The sequence below is a fragment of the Vulpes vulpes genome, chromosome 8 (genome assembly GCF_048418805.1).
Source record: "Vulpes vulpes isolate BD-2025 chromosome 8, VulVul3, whole genome shotgun sequence".
In the NCBI taxonomy this organism is placed as follows: Eukaryota; Metazoa; Chordata; class Mammalia; order Carnivora; family Canidae; genus Vulpes; species Vulpes vulpes.
The window spans coordinates 27,320,069-27,338,605 of NC_132787.1; the positions used below are offsets into that span (position 1 = coordinate 27,320,069).

The following is an 18,537-nucleotide window of genomic DNA, read 5'->3' on the forward strand; positions in this document are numbered from 1 at the left end:
GTGGCGCTAAACCGCTGGGCCACTGGGGCTGCCCCCAATATCCTTTTTTTTTTTTCTTTTAAGATTTTATTTATTTATTCATGAGAGACACACAGAGGAGAGAGAGAGGCAGAGATACAGAGGGAGAAGCAGGCTCCATGCAGGGAGCCTGATGTGGGACGTGATTCCGGGACTCCAGGATCACACCCCGGGCCAAAGGCAGGTGCTAAACTGCTGCCAATATCCTTTTTAAATAAAAAGCATTGGGATCCCTGGGTGGCTCAGCGGTTTAGGGCCTGCCGTTAGCTCAGGGCCTGATCCTGGAGACCCAGGATCGAGTCCCACATCAGGCTCCCTGCATGGGGCCTGCTTCTCCCTCTGCCTGTGTCTCTGCCTCTCTCTCTGTCTCTCAGGAATAAATAAATAAAATCTTAAAAAAATGATACATTTAAATAAAAAGCATTGCTTTTCAGTTTTGTAACTGTCCTCAATATCTGGATTAACAGAAGACAGCTGGGTTTTCACATCTTCTTCTTCACTCAATCAGTTGAAATATCATAGGTCAGACAGCCTTTGGGAAACTCTACTGTTCACTAACGAGAGAATAAAAGTGAAAAAGGCAACATCTTAGTGTTATCAACACAGTTTTGAATTTAAGGATCCCCTGGAAAGGTCTTGAAAAACTCACCTGTATGCATTCCCAGCTACACCCAGAACAACTCTTGTGACCTCTGAATCTTCTGGGTTCAGCCAATGGGAGCCCAAGAGAGAACTGAGTGATAAGACAGTGAGTGCATTAGGGGATTGACCCCTATAGGGTTTGCCTACATTGAGGCTGGCTTTGACTCTTGAAAAAGAGAGTAAGAGCTTCACTGAAGTTAACTCTCTTCTGTGGATTCTAGTTACTTCTCCCCTCATCTCTTTGGGCCTTTGTGTGAAACATCTGAGTTACTGAGGGATCTCTCTTAGTTCTTCTGTTCACCTGTGTAAATAACTTCTTAATTTATCCTAATACTCTGTACCACATATAAATGAAACGAAAATTCAAAACAACACAGAGCCTCATTATATGTCAGGGGTTTCTAAGGGGGGGGTGTCCCTGGAACATCAGGATTTGCATGATCTGGGAACTTGTTAGAATTAGAATTCACATTTTTGGGCCACATTCCAGAGTGACTAAATTAGAAATTCTAGGGATGGGGCCCAGGAATCTGTGTTTTAACAAGCTTCCCAGGTGATTTTAATGTATGCTAAATTGAGACCCGATCTGAAAACACTGCTTAAATAAGGTAGTTAGTAGTGCTCTGGTAAATTTAGAAGCTGTAGTTAGATAAAGTTAGCCCTTAGTTAATAAAAGCTAATGGTAGCAAGCTTTTTACGTGGTGCCAGGCAATGTTCTAAACATGTGACATATGTCTTTGTAAAGACTCATTTAGTCTTTACAACAATTCTAGTGTAATAACTATTAGACCAACTTTGGATTTGTGGAAAAAACTAGGCTTAGAGAGTGTAAAGCACTTTGGCAAAGGACACGTAGTAAGTGGCAGAGCTAGGTTCCAATCCAGACAATCTAGTGCCGGAGTGTGAGCTCCTAACTGCTACACAGTGAGGCCCCACAGTCATATCAAGGGGCTGGAGGGATTTGGGTTTCCTAGCAACAGAGTTGGTGGAAGGTCCCTTTAGCCATCCTGCCAACCTAGGATGATTGCTTGCACGTTTCCCAGCACTGGAGCAACAGAGATGAACCCTTTCTAGGAAAGAGCTAGAATGAGCGAGTCTTCCCTCAAGTAGACTGGACAGGCTTTTCTGAATATAACTAACAGAGGATGTAAGAGACTTTCCAGCAACTTTGTGAGGCACTAAACTTATGAGAAACAGGGCTCTGGGGTTCTATCCTGTACTTACATGTGTTCCCAGGCATGAATTACATGAAATAGTTCTGCTGTATTCCCTCCTGCTTCTGACCCAGTCTTTCACCTTATGTTTTAGGTTGACTTTTCATTGTCATTTTATTTATTTTTTTAAAAGATTTTTATTTATTCATGAGAGACACAGAGAGAGAGAGGCAGAGACATAGGCAGAGGGAGAAGCAGGCTCCCTGCAGAGAGCCCAATGTGGGACTCGATCCCCAGACCCGGGATCACGCACTGAGCTGAAGGCAGACAATGGCTGAGCCACCCAGGCGTCCCTCATTGTTATTTTAAAATAAAAAAAAATGTTAAAAGTTCCATTTCAAAATTTAAAGTTTCTGCTTTTATTTTTTATTTTTAAGATTTTATTTATTCATTCATGAGAGACACACAGAGAGAGGCAGAGACACAGGCAGAGGGAAAAGCAGGCTCCATGCAGGGAGCCCGACACGGGACTGGATCCTGGGTCTCCAGGATCACGCCCTGGGCTGCAGGTGGCGCTAAACCCGGGCTGCCCTAAAGTTTCTGCTTTTATAATACAAACCAAACACTTCAGAGATTTATTTTTAACCTATGGATGAAGGATGTAATCTGTTTTTCTGGAATAATTCTGGGAAAACTTTCCACATTACTTTAGCATAATAAAAAAGTTGTTTCTGCGTTGTTTATTCTCATACATAGTTCGAAATTGTTCAATAGTGAGTTTCTCTGCCATGCACTAAATCTATATAAAACCTTTCCTTTTTTTTTTTTTTAGGATTTATTTATTCATGAGAGACAGAGAGAGAGAGAAAAGCAGGCTCCATGCAGGGAGCCCAACATGGGACTTGATCCCAGGTCTCCAGGATCACGTCCTGGGATAAAGGCAGCGCTAAAACACTGGGCCACTGGGGCTGCCCTATATAAAACCTTTCTGTGGCTAAAGTGACTAGGTATAGAGACGCCTGGGTGGCTCAGCAGTTGAGCGTCTGCCTTCGGTTCAGGGTGTGATCCCAGGATCTGGGATCGAGTCCTGCATCAGGCTCTGTGCAAGGAGCCTGCTTCTCCCTCTGTGTGTCTCTGCCTCTCTGTGTCTTTCATGAATCAATAGATCTTAAAAAAACAAAACAAAGTGACTAGGTGTGTATAAATCAATACACTTACAAATATTTTAATGGCCAAATAGTCTAGGACAGCATTCTTCAAATTAATACACAGAAACATTTCAAGGGTATGTGGGCAAGGACAACTTCAGTGGACTTGGTATCCAGAACTTTATCTTCCACACAAATTCCTGCCTAAAACATATCATCTCTTTGCCTCCTGAGATCAAGGCTCTTTCTTCACATGAGCTCCTTTCTCCTTCATACATGAAAATCCTACTTCTCTGAATCTTACTCTTATACCCAGAGTGTAAAATCCTCCAGGGTGGTGAAAAAGTAACTACAATGGCTGAGTAACAAGATCTCACAGAAATGAATGGGATTAGAAATAATTAAAATAATTAAATTTTATGCATCATAATTTGTTGTGATCAAGTATCATCAGGTAAGTAAAATGGAAATATAAGTTCAAGGAGACGGATCCCCGGGTGGTGCAGCGGTTTGGCGCCTGCCTTTGGCCCAGGGCGTGATCCTGGAGACCTGGGATCGAATCCCACATCAGGCTTCCGGTGCATGGAGCCTGCTTCTCCCTCTGCCTGTGTCTCTGCCATTCTCTCTCTCTCTATGACTATCATAAATAAATAAAAATTAAAAAAAAAAAAAGTTCAAGGAGAAAAAGGAATGATGTAAACTTTCCTATTTAAAAAAAAAGCTTGTAGGGATCCCTGGGTGGTGCAGTGGTTTGGCGCCTGCCTTTGGCCCGGGGCGTGATCCTGGAGACCTGGGATCGAATCCCACGTTGGGCTCCCGGTGCATGGAGCCTGCTTCTCCCTCTGCCTGTGTCTCTGCCTCTCTTTGTGTCTCTCATGAATAAATAAATAAAATCTTAAAAAAAGAAATAAAACAAAGGCAATATGTGTAAACATGTTTACATGGATACAGAGAGCTAAACACTCTGCTTCCATCTTAACTTCTCTTCTCCTTCCCCTCCTACAATATAGACTGTATCTATTTGCATTTCATTTTGTGTGTTTCTGCTTGGAGCAGACGAATTTTTATACATCTGCATTTCGAATTAAATTTAAATCCTCTTTACTATAGCATGGGAAAAGAAAAAAAAAAAAAAAGACTGACCAGTGCCAATTTAGTTTCAGCCATTTCATATAGGAATCCAAAAGCATCAAATTTCCTTGTACTCTGGGAACAATATATAGCACGAACAAAAGGTTATAGCGGGAAGAAATGTAATTGATTCTGAAGAGCGTGAACATCTGCAAAGAATGTATTGTAAGAGAAAATGATCTCTGAGGGTCCTACTTCTGATGATGAAACGGTTTCTAGTTCCCCATGTCAGAGAAATAACCCTCTGCTCCACACACCCCTCCTTCAAGCCCAATCCACTGAGCGGAGACAGCAGATGTTTGCAGCTAGTTTCCACAACACAGAAACAAATAGAAATAAGTGCAAGAAGACTTCGCGCAACTAAACCTGCCCGGTGGTGTTGAGTTTTTCCTCAGAGGAAAAGTGGAACAAACTATATTCCAGTCCAAATTTTGTCATTAAACATAATGGGATTGTGGCCCAGTCAATTTATCTCCCCGGGCCTCATGTTTCTTGAGCTCTCACATGGGAGAGTCGGGCTGGATGGCAGGAAAGTCTTTTCATGGTGTTGTCTAAAGATTAACAGACTATTGTTTTGTCGAGAAATTCCTTGTGTCTCAGACTTTCTATTTAATTTAATTAATTTATCTGTTTAAAGATTTATTTTTCTCAAGTAATCTCTACACCCAGTGTGGGGCTCGAACTCACAAACCTGAGATCAAGAGTCATATGTTCTACCCACTGAGCCAGCCAGGTACCCCACAGACTTTCCATTTTAGATGGGAAGAGCAAACATTGTAACACAAGTGATTTAAGAACATCAACATTTATTTAACATGATAAAAAAGAAATGAGATATGAACATTTGCATTTAAACAAGAGTAAGTAGCCTTTAATACTTACATGTGCTCATTGTATAATATATACACAATGAACATAATTACATTTGTACACAAACTAAGTACTGGATTTGAAAACCTGCTTATTGCTGTACACAACTATCCCAATTGAAGTATAAGCCCAGTACTTCAAAATACCTACATTTTAAGTTGTATTTTTAAGAAAAAGTAAGCGGTAACATTTGTGTTTAAGCTGACAAGAGTGTGGCAGTAACTGCTGACATTGCAATCTGACTGAGAAATAATTATAGCAGAAAACAGGACATACTTCACTTAGCAATAATAAAATGGCACATTTTAAATATATATATAAAATTTTTACAAATCAAGTGTGAAACAAAGCATTGCAGTAGCCAAAATGGGAAGAAAAAAAAAAGGAAAACAAGCTTCATTGGAAATAACTAAATTTATGTACTGAAAAAGCAAAAAGAAATATAAATCCACCTAAACTTTAGAAACCTCAAAATCTAGAAATCAGCAACTAAGTAAGCTCTGGCTGTAGACCGCACATTAAAAAAGCACCTTTACTTATGTGCTCTGAAATCATAGCAGCAAGCTGGTGTCAGAACAACTTTGAGATTACGGAGTGTACATATGAGCCATTAAAGCTATTTGGAATAAACATTTTCCAGAAGTGATAAAATGATGCTCTGTGGCCAAAAGCATCAGAACTATGAATTTCATAGATTTAAAATATACTGTACAATATCTTCTCACATTGCTGAAGGTCCATGTCCTTAGCTTTGAATGGTTTCAACAGAAGTTAGTATAGCTGAAAAATAAAGACAGGGAAAATTACTTTTGACACCTGAAAAGTTAATGAGTAACCATTTCCTAAAGTAACTGAGGGTGTTGTTCTATAACAACAGAACTGACAAGCATAGCCACGAAAATCCTAAGACATAATATAACGGAAGGATAATTTCTTGTCATTTCACAGGTTTAATTCACAAAGCAAAAAATGCAATTAAATAATTCAGAATTAAAAAAAGGTAGCCGAATTTGTGGCTTAATCCAAAAGATCAACAAAATAAGCGAAGATTTGCATAATTTTGCTAAAATATGTAATAATATACTAAGCTGCCTACACAGCAACATCAGTTATGAATCTTTCCAAAGTCCTGCCAAAACTACTAAGTCATCAAGATAACATACACAGAGTGAGAAGACATAAAAATAATAACGGGTTGAGTGCCACTAGTTATTCATGGTGGCTGCATGCCAGGAGACTAAAAATTACCCGGTAATAACCGGACACCATTCTAGTATATAATGCCACTGACTCTGAGTGAAAGTAAAACAAAACAAAATCCAATAATAACAACTTAAGGAACCTTTAAATGTACTTGGGTTTTAACTGTAAATACTCTTTATTGTCAAACAACATTCTTTATTATCATTGGTCTGTGTACAAAGAATTGTAACCTGTTTTTGAGCCAAAAGATAATGAGACTAGATTTTAATATATACTTCTCCACTAAGATAGGAAGAGGCCATCTACCAATTCTTTGCACAAGAAGAATTAAATAAGTATGAATTAAATACTATGCTGGTATTATTCTGTGACTAGTGGCAACTGTCACTTCAAACCACAGTAAGTTAAAAGTTTAAATGCATGAGTGACAGAGGCAAGACATAGGTAGACTATAATAAACAGGTGGTTTGTAACTTCAGAAAGGATGTCAATCCTGCATAAACACCAGCTGACAACAGAGCCTCTTCCAGGCTCTATGTAGACATAATATCTCTATCTTTTTAAAAGATTTTATTTATTTATTCATGAGAGACACAGAAAGAGAGGCGGAGACACAGGTAGAGGGAGAAGAAGCAGGCTCCATGCAAGGAACCCAATGCAGGACTCAATCCTGGGAACTCCAGGATCATGCCCTGAGCCGAAGGCAGATGCTCAGCCACTGAGCCACCCAGGTGTCCCGTCCCGCTATGTAGACATAATCTCAAATAAAAGTTACAAATATAACAAGACAGACATAAATGCTTCAGGGCGAACAAAAGGACACAGGTTATAGTTGCTACAGAAAAGGTATGAATGGAAGAAGATTTAAGAATATAAGCATTACTGGATACTAAGTATTTGTACTATTTTGAGAATCTAAAAGTCAAAGAATATGTTAGCAATAATGTTTGTAGTATCTCTATGTGTTTTCGCTGTTTATAATAGTTTAAAAGAAACTGGTGGTAACTGTAAAGTACACAATATTACTGTATCTGGTAGATGGTAAGAGAAATAATGCAGAAAAAGGCATAAATAGCTCTATCTCACAGTTAAAAAAAAGAGTTTAAAAAAAGTATATATCTACAAGTAGAAAAAGGCAAATAAAACTTAGCAACTGTCTATAAAATTGTTAAAAGTAAGATTTTAGGAGATTATTCTCAGTTCTTAAACTTTGGTTGAAGGAACAGTGTTCAAGCAAGGTTTCCTCATTCCCCATTCCCCCACCCACAGCTTTTTTAGTAGTGACCTCCTTTACTTAAAAAAAAATTTAGTTATTTAGAAATAATTTCTGATAGATCTTAACAATTTAATATTCCATGTAGTTGGCTGTACCACAAACACTCCTTTGTCCTTTAAAATAATTAAACTCCCAATGCAGTAGATACGTTGCACGAACTGTAAAAGACATTACTTGATCAACATGTAATAGCTTCAACAGAATTCTCAGATCCGACTATGGAAAGGAATGCTAAGTGGGAGCACAGCTGCAAAACACCGTGAGGCTTGTCTTGGCAAAGGCCATACCCTCTTAGTTTTGTTGTTTTTACAGATGATGAAATAAGAGACATTTTCTCTAAAATAAGAGCATTTTCTCTAAAATGCTGTCACATAGCAAATCACTGCAAGGGCTAATGCTGGAGATCTGAGTTATTGCCCATGGCTCAAATACACAGCCTTCTTGCTCTGCCAACGATCCCTAATGTACAGTCGACAATTAATCTCAGTTTTTGTTCACCAAACCAACACATGAATAAAAATCAAGTTAAAAACTCTAAAGTTAAAGCACAAATGCAAAGGGAACTGACGTACTTTTTCTGAGACTACACACACATGAAATGGGATCCTTCTGTGAGCTGCGGCTGAGTGGCTGGAACTGGTGATGCCGAGGACTCAGGAGATGGGGAAAGACTTTTCACTAAAACACACCAAGAGAATGTGAGAAGATAAAAATCTTTAGGACACATCTGGAGAAGGAAATCCTGATGCTGTGATCTCATAAAACAGGAACATATTTCAGGAAGGATTTAATAGTTGTATCTGGGTTCTGTTATTTTCTAAATTGACAACTGATTATTTAGCATGAAATGTCTCTTGAAGACTGTTAAAAAATTCTTCTTCTTCGTATACCATGAGCTTAAACATTGCATACAATGTTATATGTCAATTATACCTCAACACAATTGGAAAATTCTTCACCATTTTTTTTTAAAGATTTTATTTATTCATGTGAGACACAGAGACGGAGAGAGGCAGAAACACAGGCAGAGGGAGAAGCAGGCTCCATGCAGGGAGCCTGACGTGGGACTCGATCCTGGGTCTCCAGGATCACACCTTGGGCTGAAGGCGGCGCTAAACCGCTGAGCCACCCAGGCTGCCCCACTATTTTTTTTTTGCCTTTGAGGTTAATTTTTAGGTGTCTATCTACAAATCACTCCTGTTGGATCTCATTTTTATTTACTTATTAAAAAAATTTTTTTTTAAAGTAAGCTCTGACCAACATGGGGCTTGAACTCACAACCCCAAGCGCAAGAATCACATGCTCTACCGACTGAGCAATAGGCACTCCTAGGTCTTACTTTTAAAAGCCTTTCTAGTTCCATGCAGCTAAATACCATCAACAGGGACCCCTGGATGGCTTAGTGGTTGGGTATCTGCCTTCAGCTAGGGGTGTGATCCTGGGTTCAGGGGCTGAGTCCTGCACAGGGCTCCTTCTACGGAGCTTGCTTCTCCCTCTGTCTGTGTCTCTGCCTCTCTCATGAATAAATAAATAAAATCTTAAAATAAATAAATAAAATCAACAGTTTAAATGTTGTGATTTTATTTATTTATTATTATTTTAAAGATTTTATTTATTTATTCATGAGAGAGGCAGAGACATAGGCAGGCTCCATGCAGGGAGCCCAATGTGGGACTCGATCCCGGGTCTCCAGGATCACGCCCTGGGCTGAAGATGGGCGCCCAACCGCCGAGCTGCCCAGGTGACCCTAAATGTTGTGATTTTAATATACCCACACACACTTATGCAGACATGCCAAAACAGAAAGTGGTCAGTGACAATTAAAAAAAAGGTGAGAATTCCTGTGTGTGATGCCTTATAAATGATAGAGGCAAAAGAAAAGACAGTGCTTAATATGTCACAAGGAAACATGACTAATCACATAGATTTGCATGCTAGGTGTATATAAGATCCAGAAAATGCTCTGCTGGAATCCTGTGTTCTTCCTAAGAAAAACAGTCTCAGATAATTGAATTGCATTGTATTTGCCCTTCTATAAAATGATGGAGAGGAGGATGAAAGGAGGGAGGATTATTTTTGTAAAGATTTTATTTATTTGAGAGAAGGAGTGTGTGCACACACACGAGGAGGGGGAGGGTCAGAGGGAGAGAGAAACAGATCCCTCCTGAGCAGGGAGCTTGACCCCAGGACCTTGGATCATGATCTTGGTTGAAGGCAGACCCTTAATCCACTGAGTCACCCAGGTGCCCCAGGAGGGTGGATTATTAATGTTTTTTTGCTTATGGACTATGAAAACCAATTTTAATAATATGGACTAGTGGTATGATCCCCCTCATCCCCACCCCTTGCCAAATATCATAAAGAAAAAGAGAAAATTAAATATGTGAAGATTCCAAAAACAAACAAATGAACAAAACAAAACAAACAGGAGGAGTGCCTGGATGACTCAGTTGGTGAGGCATCTGCTTTCAGGTCATGAAAGCATCTGGCTTTCAGATCCTGGGGTCCTGGGATCAAGCCTTACAAAGGCCTCAGTGCTCAGTGGGGAGCCTGCTTCTCCCTCTCCCTGCTGCTTCCCCTGCTTGTGGCTTCTCTCTCTCAAATAAATAAATAAATAAAATATTTGAAAAACAAAAAAGAAAGTAGCATAGACATTTTTAATATTATTTTTAATTAAAATTTTTTAGAGAGTGAGAGATGGGGGAGCAGAGAGAGGGGAAGAATCTTAAGCAGACTTCACGCTCAGCATAGAGCTCAACATGAGGCTCCATCTCACAACCCTAAGATCAATGACCTGAGCCAGACTCAAGAGTCAGATGCTTAACTGACCAAGCCACCCAGGAGCCCCTATCTTTTGACACACTATGGATCATGATCTTTTTTTTTTAAATTTTTTTTTTTTTAATTTATGATAGTCACAGAGAGAGAAAGAGAGAGAGGCAGAGACACAGGCAGAGGGAGAAGCAGGCTCCATGCACAGGGAGCCCGATGTGGGATTCGATCCCGGGTCTCCAGGATCGCGCCCTGGGCCAAAGGCAGGTGCCAAACCGCTGCGCCACCCAGGGATCCCGATCTTCTTTTTTTTTTAAATTAAATTAATTTTTTTAAAAAAGATTTTATTTATTTATTCACAGACCTAGAGAAAGAGGCAGAGACATAGGCAGAGTGGGGAGAAGCAGGCTCCATGCAGAGAGCCTGATGAGGGACTCCATCCTGGAACTCCAGGATCAAGCCCTGAGTTGAAGGCAAATGCTCAATCACTGAGCCACCCAGGTGCCCCGGATCATGATCTTCTCTCAAAGAAAAACCCAGATGTGGATTATACCAGGGGCTACAGTAAACAAACCCATTCTACTTAGTTCAGGTATTAAATCTTCTATAGTTCCCAAGGTGGTAGGTTTGTGAAGACTGAGAATCCAGCCTCAGGGAAACAGGTGCATTTTCCAAGTTCTGGAATATTTTATTAGAAAAAATTTATGGTATATGTGTTAAGGTGCAGACGAAAAAGAGAGAGAGAGAAAGAAGTTACCCCCAAGTCGGGAGAGATGTGGTGGATCAAGATAGATGCCCCCCCTTCCCAGATGGGGGCAGTGGCAATCTTCCTGAAGGTGCATGTGGGAAGGCAAACTATAAATGCAGAAGTTCAGAGGACACCCCACTGAGAAAAGTATGAAATGTGAAATATCTACCTGCCATCGTTTGACTTTCTCTAGATGCTTCAGGAGTTTGTTCATAAGAAACAATCGTTTCTTCCTGCTCATGAATATTGTCCTTTATATTTTCTTCAAGGTGGCTTTCTGCTTTATGATTTATGATCTGTGTCTCATCCTGTGGGCTAATGAAAATAGATTGATGTTTTAAAACTTGTTATTACAGAATACAATAAATTTTTTCTTCCAATTTATCATTACGAAAATTTAGCATACACAAAAATGCCACCATCTCTATTTAGTAACTGCTAACATTTTGCTTTTAATTAATCTCTTTTCTTCTCCTCCCATAGAAGTTTTTAAACACAAAAAAATTAGAGCATATCATACATGAAATCTGTACACTCAGGCGATCAACGCTGTACCAATTTTGTTTCATTTAAACTCCCAGTCTCCTACTTTCCATACTATTTTTAAAGCAGATTTCAGACATATCATTCAATCTATAAAAACTTCAGTTTGTACTTATAATATCTTAATGTCATCAAATATCCAGTCAGTGCTCAGATTTTCTTGATTGGCTCATTATATCATTTTAGAGTTACAAGTTTCAAGCAGATCCAAAGTCGATGGACGTATTGTATTTGCCTGACAAGTCTCTTAAAGTTAACTTTAATCCAAAATACCCTATCCCACACAACACATCCTTTTTATTTTTTATTCTTTTTTTATTTTATAAATTTATTTTTAATTGGTGTTCAATTTGCCAACATATAGAATAACACCCAATGCTCATCCCATCAATTGTCCCCTTCAGTGCCCATCACCCAGTCACCGGCACCTCCCGCCCACTTCCCCTTTATTTTTTAACACTATGTGAAAGAACCTGGTTTTACCCATCCTACATAGTTTACCACATTCTGTATTTTGATGATTATATTGCTCTTATTTTTAATAAAAATGATAGGACTTTGAGGCTTGATTGGATATAGGTTTTGTGGGGAAAGGGGCAGATAATATCTTATCAAGTGGGGTTCATGCACTATTATGCATTAACAGGTTGTTTCTTTTCGTTATGTTAAAAAAGATCAGTGAGTTCAACGGTTTCTTTTCTTTTTTTTTTTTTTTTAAAGATTTTATTTATTTATTCATGAGAGATACAGAGAGAGAGAGGCAGAGACACAGGCAGAGGGAGAAGCAGGCTCCATGCAGGGAGCCCGATGCGGGACTCAATCCCGGGTCTCCAGGATCACGCCCTGGGCTGAAGGCGGCGCTAAACCACTGAGCCACTCGAGCTGCCCAGTTCAAGGGTTTCTTGAACCACTCATAAAGTTCCCTGACATCTTTTCAGCTAACAGCTTTTCCAGCCATTGAGGAATATTGTTTAATTCCATTAGCATTGTCCAAAATGGCCAACAGGGATCCCTGGGTGGCGCAGCGGTTTAGCGCCTGCCTTTGGCCCAGAGCGCGATTCTGGAGACCCGGGATCGAATCCCACGTCGGGCTCCCAGTGCATGGAGCCTGCTTCTCCCTCTGCCTGTGTCTCTGCCTCTCTCTCTCTCTCTCTGTGTGACTATCATCAATAAATTAAAAAAAAAAAAAACAAAAAACAAAAAACAAAAAACAAAATGGCCAACAAATTATTTTTTGCAGTTGTTGGATCATTAAACTCATAGATTTTTAATATACTAGATGTGTTCTAATCTATGGCTGTTAACAAAACAGCAGGTTTTTCTTTTTTTTTTATCAGCTATTGCCAAAAGTTTTTCAAATTCAATTTTGCTATTCATTGACGAAATAAAGGCATTCTAAGTAACATAAAATCATAGCATTTCTCTTTTCCAGCTCTGGTGATTTTTCTAATGAAGCGTGAGATTGAGGATATACACATAAGAAGGCCAGTCAAGAAATACAGCTATAGGGCAGCCCCGGTGGCTCAGCAGTTTAGCGCTGCCTTCAGCTCAGGGCCTGATCCTGGAGATCCATGATCGAGTCCCATGTCAGGCTCCCTGCATGGAGCCTGCTTCTCCCTCTGCCTGTGTCTTTGCCTCTCTTTCTCTCTCTATGTCTCTGAGGCATAAATAAATAAAATCTTAAAAAAAAAAAAAAGAAATACAGCTATAAAGAAGAAACAATACCTATTCTACTAAAGCTGTTCCAAAAGATAGAAAGGGATGGAGTACTTCCAAACTTGTTCAATGAGGCCAGCATCACCCTAATTCCAAAAGCAGACAAAGACCCCACCAAAAAGGAGAATTATAGACCAATATCCCTCATGAACAAGGATGCAAAAATTCTCAACAAGATACTAGCCAATAGGATCCAACAACACATTAAGAAGATGATTCACCATGACCAAGTAGGATTTATCCCCGGGACACAAGGCCGGTTCAACACTTGTAAAACAATCAATGTGATTCATCATATCAGCAAGAGAAAAACCAAGAACCATAGGATCCTCTCAATAGATGCAGAGAAAGCATTTGACAAAATACAGCATCCATTCCTGATCAAAACTCTTCAGAGTGTAGGGATAGAGGGAACATTCCTCAGCATCTTAAAAGCCATCTATGAAAAGCCCACAGCAAACATCATTCTCAATGGGGAAACACTGGGAGCCTTTCCCCTAAAATCAGGAACACGACAGGGATGTCCACTCTCACCACTGCTATTCAACAGAGTACTAGAAGTCCTAGCCTCAGCAATCAGGCAACAAAAAGAAATAAAAGGCATTCAAATTGGCAAAGAAGAAGTCAAACTCTCCCTCTTTGCAGTTGACATGATACTCTACATAGAAAACCCAAAAGACTCCACCCCAAGATTGCTAGAACTCACATAGCAATTCGGCAGTGTGGCAGGATACAAAATCAATGCCCAGAAATCAGTGGCATTTTTATACACTACAATGAGACTGAAGAAAGAGAAATCAAGGAGTTAATCCCATTTACAATTGCACCTAAAAGCATAAAATACCTAGGAATAAACCTAACCAAAGAGGTTAAGGATCTATACTCTAAAAACTACACAACACTTCTGAAAGAAACGGAAGACACAAAGAGATGGAAAAATATTCATGCTCATGGATTGGCAGAATTAATATTGTGAAAATGTCAATGTTACCCAGGGCAATTTACACATTTAATGCAATCCCTATCAAAGTACCATGGACTTTCTTCAGAGAGTTGGAACAAATCATCTTAAGATTTGTGTGGAATCAGAGAAGACCCTGAATAGCCAGGGGAATATTGAAAAAGAAAACCAGAGCCAGGGGCAGCACAATGCCAGATTTCAGGTTGTATTACAAAGCAGTGATCATCAAAACAGTGTGGTACTGGCACAAAAACAGACACATAGATCAATGGAACAGAATAGAGACCCCAGAAATGGACCCTCAAGTCTATGGTCAACTAATATTTGACAAAGCAGGAAAGACTATCCACTGCAAAAAGGACAGTCTCTTCAATAAATGGTGCTGGGAAAATTGAACATCCACATGCAGAAGAATGAAACTAGACCATTCTCTTTCACCAGACACAAAGATAAACTCAAATGGATGAAAGATCTAAATGTGAGACAAGAATCCATCAAAATCCTAGAGGAGAACACAGGCAACACCCTTTTTGAATTTGGCCACAGCAACTTCTTGCAAGATACATCTATGAAGGCAAGGGAAACCGAAGCAAAAATGAACTACTGGAACTTCATCAAGACCAAAAGCTTCTGCACAGCAAAAGAAGCAGTTAACAAAACTAAAAGACAACCTACAGAATGGGAGAAAAGATTTGCAAATGACGTATCAGATAAAGAGCTAGTATCCAAGGTCTATAAAGAACTTATTAAACTCAACAGCGAAGAAACAAACAATCCAATCATGAAATGGGCAAAAGACATGAAGAGAAATCTCACAGAGGAAGACATCACATGGCCAACAAGCACATGAGAAAATGCTCCGCATCACTGGCCATCAGGGAAATACAAATCAAAACCAGAGTGAGATACCACCTCACACCAGTGAGAATGGGGAAAATTAACAAGACAGGAAACCACAAATGTTGGAGAGGATGTGGAGAAAGGGGAGCCCTCTTGTACTGTTGGTGGGAATGAGAACTGGTGCAGCCACTCTGGAAAACTCTGTGGAGGTTCCTCAAAGAGTTAAAAATAGATCTGCCCTACGACCTAGCGCCATTGCACTGTGGGGATTTACCCCAAAGATACAGATGCAGTGAAACGGCAGGACACCTGCACCCCGATGTTTCTAGCAGCAATGTCCACAATAGCCAAACTGTGGAAGGAGCCTCGGTGTCCATCGAAAGATGAATGGAAAAAGAAGCTGTGGTCTATGTATACAATGGAATATTACTCAGCCATTAGAAACGACAAATACCCACCATTTGCTTCTACGTGGATGGAACTGGAGGGTATTATGCTGAGTGAAGTAAGTCAATCGGAGAAGGACAAACATTATATGGTCTCATTCATTTGGGGAATATAAAAAACAGTGAAAGGGATTAAAGGGGAAAGGAGAGAAAATGAGTGGGAAATATCAGTGAGGGAGACAGAACATGAGAGACTCCTAACTCTGGGAAAGGAACAAGGGGTAATGGAAGAGGAGGTGGGCAGGGGGATAGGGTGGCTGGGTGATGGGCACTGAGGGGGGCACTTGATGGGATGAGCACTGGGTGTTATACTATATGTTGGCAAATCGAACTCCAATAAAAAATATATACAAAAAAAAAAAAAGAAATACAGCTTAAAAATAAATAGCAAATCATTATAACTTTTGGAACACATCAGATACCTTGGATTTCTGATCAGTGTCTATCATTAGTGATCCATTATACGGGCAATGCTGAGACAATGTTACAGCTTATGTAATTTTTGCCACTCTTTTAGAGGTCTTTATTGAATTTCTAGGTGTTAATAAGTGTTAAATGCAATACCTGTGCTTTCTTACTTAATCACTGCACCACATTTGTGAGACAGGTACTATTATCCCCATTTTTACAAGTAAGGAATCTGCAGTTTAGGGAGGTTATGTAAATTGCTCAAGATCCTAAATAATTCTTAAATAGCCAAGTTGGGACAGGAATCCAAGACTTTTTGAATCAGGAGTTCACCATTATTAAGTAGTTATATAGTTTTGGGAGTGATTCCTTTGTTGCTTTCCCTAATTATTACCTGCATGAAACATCTTCAGGCATTTTCTCTTGGTTTCCCTCTTTATCTATCATTTCTTCTGAACTTACTCCATTTGGTTCAGGTTTGAAGAGTGTTTTGGAAAAAATGTCCTCATTTTTTTTTAACTATAGAAGAAGAAGAAAAATGATTAAAAAATAAATGTTCGTCATTAAATGATACACTGTCAAATAGTAATTGAAATACATATTGAGATTCAAGTATATGAGAAATATTAACATTCTTCACTACTAGATGCAAAGAATTATTTGCCTAGAGGGATAATGCATATTGCTAATAGCTAGCAGCTCTGGGATATGAGATTCTTTAATTGAGGTTAACAGTAATTTATTCTAACCTTGATTATGTTTTAACTGTTCAATTAACCCATTTTTCTGATGTGCTGAATACATCTCTCAGGTTAAACAAAATTGATCATTTCACTTAGACTTATGGTCTCTCCAATGAAATGAAACATAATTATTTTCAGCCTTACCACTTGATCTAATATTCAAAAAACTACCCTTTTGGAATATCTGTTCTAAGATAATCTACCTCTTTGCTGAAATCCATATTTTGAGGTTCAGCTTCTTTTAGTCGAACAATTTCTGCTGCAGGAGTTTCCTGGTTCGGCTTTACATCATTTTCTCTAACGACGGTATCCAATTCCTTAATGTTATCATCCCTTCTTCGAGGCTGTCCAAAAAATACACAGCAGAGATTCATACTATAAAGCCATGTAAAGTTTTTTTTCTCAAAATATTTTATTTATTTATTTATGAGCGACAGAGAGAGAGAGGCAGAGCCATAGGCAGCAGGAGAAGCAGGCTCCATGCAGGGAGCCTGATGCGGGACTTGATACCGGAACTCCAGGATCATGCCCTGGGTTGAAGGCAGCCGCTCAACCACTGAGCCACCCAGGGATCCCAGCCATGTAAAGTTTTTAGATAGCACCCGTTAATTTTGAAAAAGGCTGATCTTCGCTTAAGGAGGTTTCCTTATAAAACCAACAGAGGAAAAAAACGTATGTATGTATGTATGTATGTATGTATCTATCTATCTATCTCAGTATTCCACACATTTTTTTCTCATCTCTTTTATTTTTCCATTTTGTAATTTGTAGAATGTGCAATTATTCAATTGCTAATCTGCTAAATCTTTAGTAGCAATGCCTGAAAGCTCTTGATTAGATAGAAAAGGAATTTCTAGGAAGACAGAGCAACACTTTGATACATGTTTACTAATAGGGAAAGATCCAGGCAGAAGCTACTGAGCAAGGCTTGCTAGTCTGTTAACCTGTCTTCATAAATTGGGGTAACAAACAAATAATAAGAAATGGAATGGTTATCACTTCACAAGGCTGAAGTTGGAATGTGATGAATAGTAGACTTAGAAGCTCTCTCCTGCTATAATTTAGGTCATAGGTAAATTAGGACAGAGTAATACACATTTTATTGGAGGGGGAATTGGGGACTATCTTGGTAACCTGCGTAGCATTTCCTATTTGCTGAAAGCACTTTTATCTTCTTAGTAACTCTGTGAAGTACATCGGATGGGCTGTATCATCATCTAACTTACAGTAGGGAAGATTAAGTCCACAACTGGTACAAGGACATCCAACAAATAATATAACTCTGATTTTTTAACTCAGGCTATTTCCACTCTACTACCTTATTATTATGGGAATTAAATAATATAAAATAACTATCCACACTGCAGACATTTGAAAACCCATCAATTCTGTAACTCCATGATCCTGATTCAAGCGATACTAGATTTACACAGAAGAATGATTAAATGCAATTGATGTACCTGGGTAGTCCTGAATGGATTATCCCTTAAACCTGAAGGGCTTTGTAAGGGTGACTGGTCTAAAGCACCAATAACATTTAACCCTTTTTTCTTTTCCCTCAAGCATGCTTGTTGATGTCTCCTTATTCTTTCCATTTGCTCTTCCACAGTCATCCTAGGCCGGGTACTTTCAGCCAAACAAAGCTGGTCCACTGCACTTCTTGGTCTTTCCTTTAAATTAAAAATAGACATATGAACACAAAGATGCAGAATAACTTCTGAAAAGTATGTTGGAAGAAAAAATGTTCTAAAGTGCATTTATTGGGGTGCCTGGGTAGCTTGGTCAGTTAAGCGTCTGCCTTCAGCTCAGGTCATAACCTCCGCGGGTCCTGGGATCGAGCCCCACATCTCTCTCTCCCTCCCCTTCACCCTGCTTGTGCTCTCTCTGTCAAACAAACAGACAAACAAACAAAAAATAA

The 18,537-nt window shown here is 39.3% G+C and overlaps 1 protein-coding gene across 50 annotated transcripts in view; it reads right to left on the reverse strand.

Annotated features, from left to right (window-relative positions):
* Positions 1 to 4,882: 4,882 nt before the first annotated feature.
* PLEKHA5 (pleckstrin homology domain containing A5) overlaps positions 4,883 to 18,537 on the reverse strand; it is a 241,574-nt gene continuing 227,919 nt past the window's right edge. For 36 of the 50 annotated variants that reach the window (XR_012002940.1, XR_012002942.1, XR_012002939.1 and 33 more), the window contains 6 exons: positions 18,080 to 18,289; positions 16,823 to 16,963; positions 16,271 to 16,395; positions 11,132 to 11,277; positions 8,015 to 8,120; positions 4,883 to 5,743 (listed from right to left, as the gene is read on the reverse strand). Coding sequence is in view for 43 of the 50 variants with exons in the window: in XM_072765921.1 (XP_072622022.1) it covers positions 8,026 to 8,120; positions 11,132 to 11,277; positions 16,271 to 16,395; positions 16,823 to 16,963; positions 18,080 to 18,289 (717 nt within the window). In the remaining 7 variants the exon portion in view is untranslated. Of the gene's footprint in view, positions 5,744 to 8,014; positions 8,121 to 8,403; positions 8,499 to 10,420; positions 11,278 to 16,270; positions 16,396 to 16,822; positions 16,964 to 18,079; positions 18,290 to 18,537 lie in introns of those variants that run through there. The other 14 variants (XR_012002944.1, XM_072765935.1, XM_072765934.1 and 11 more) reach the window with 2 other exon arrangements.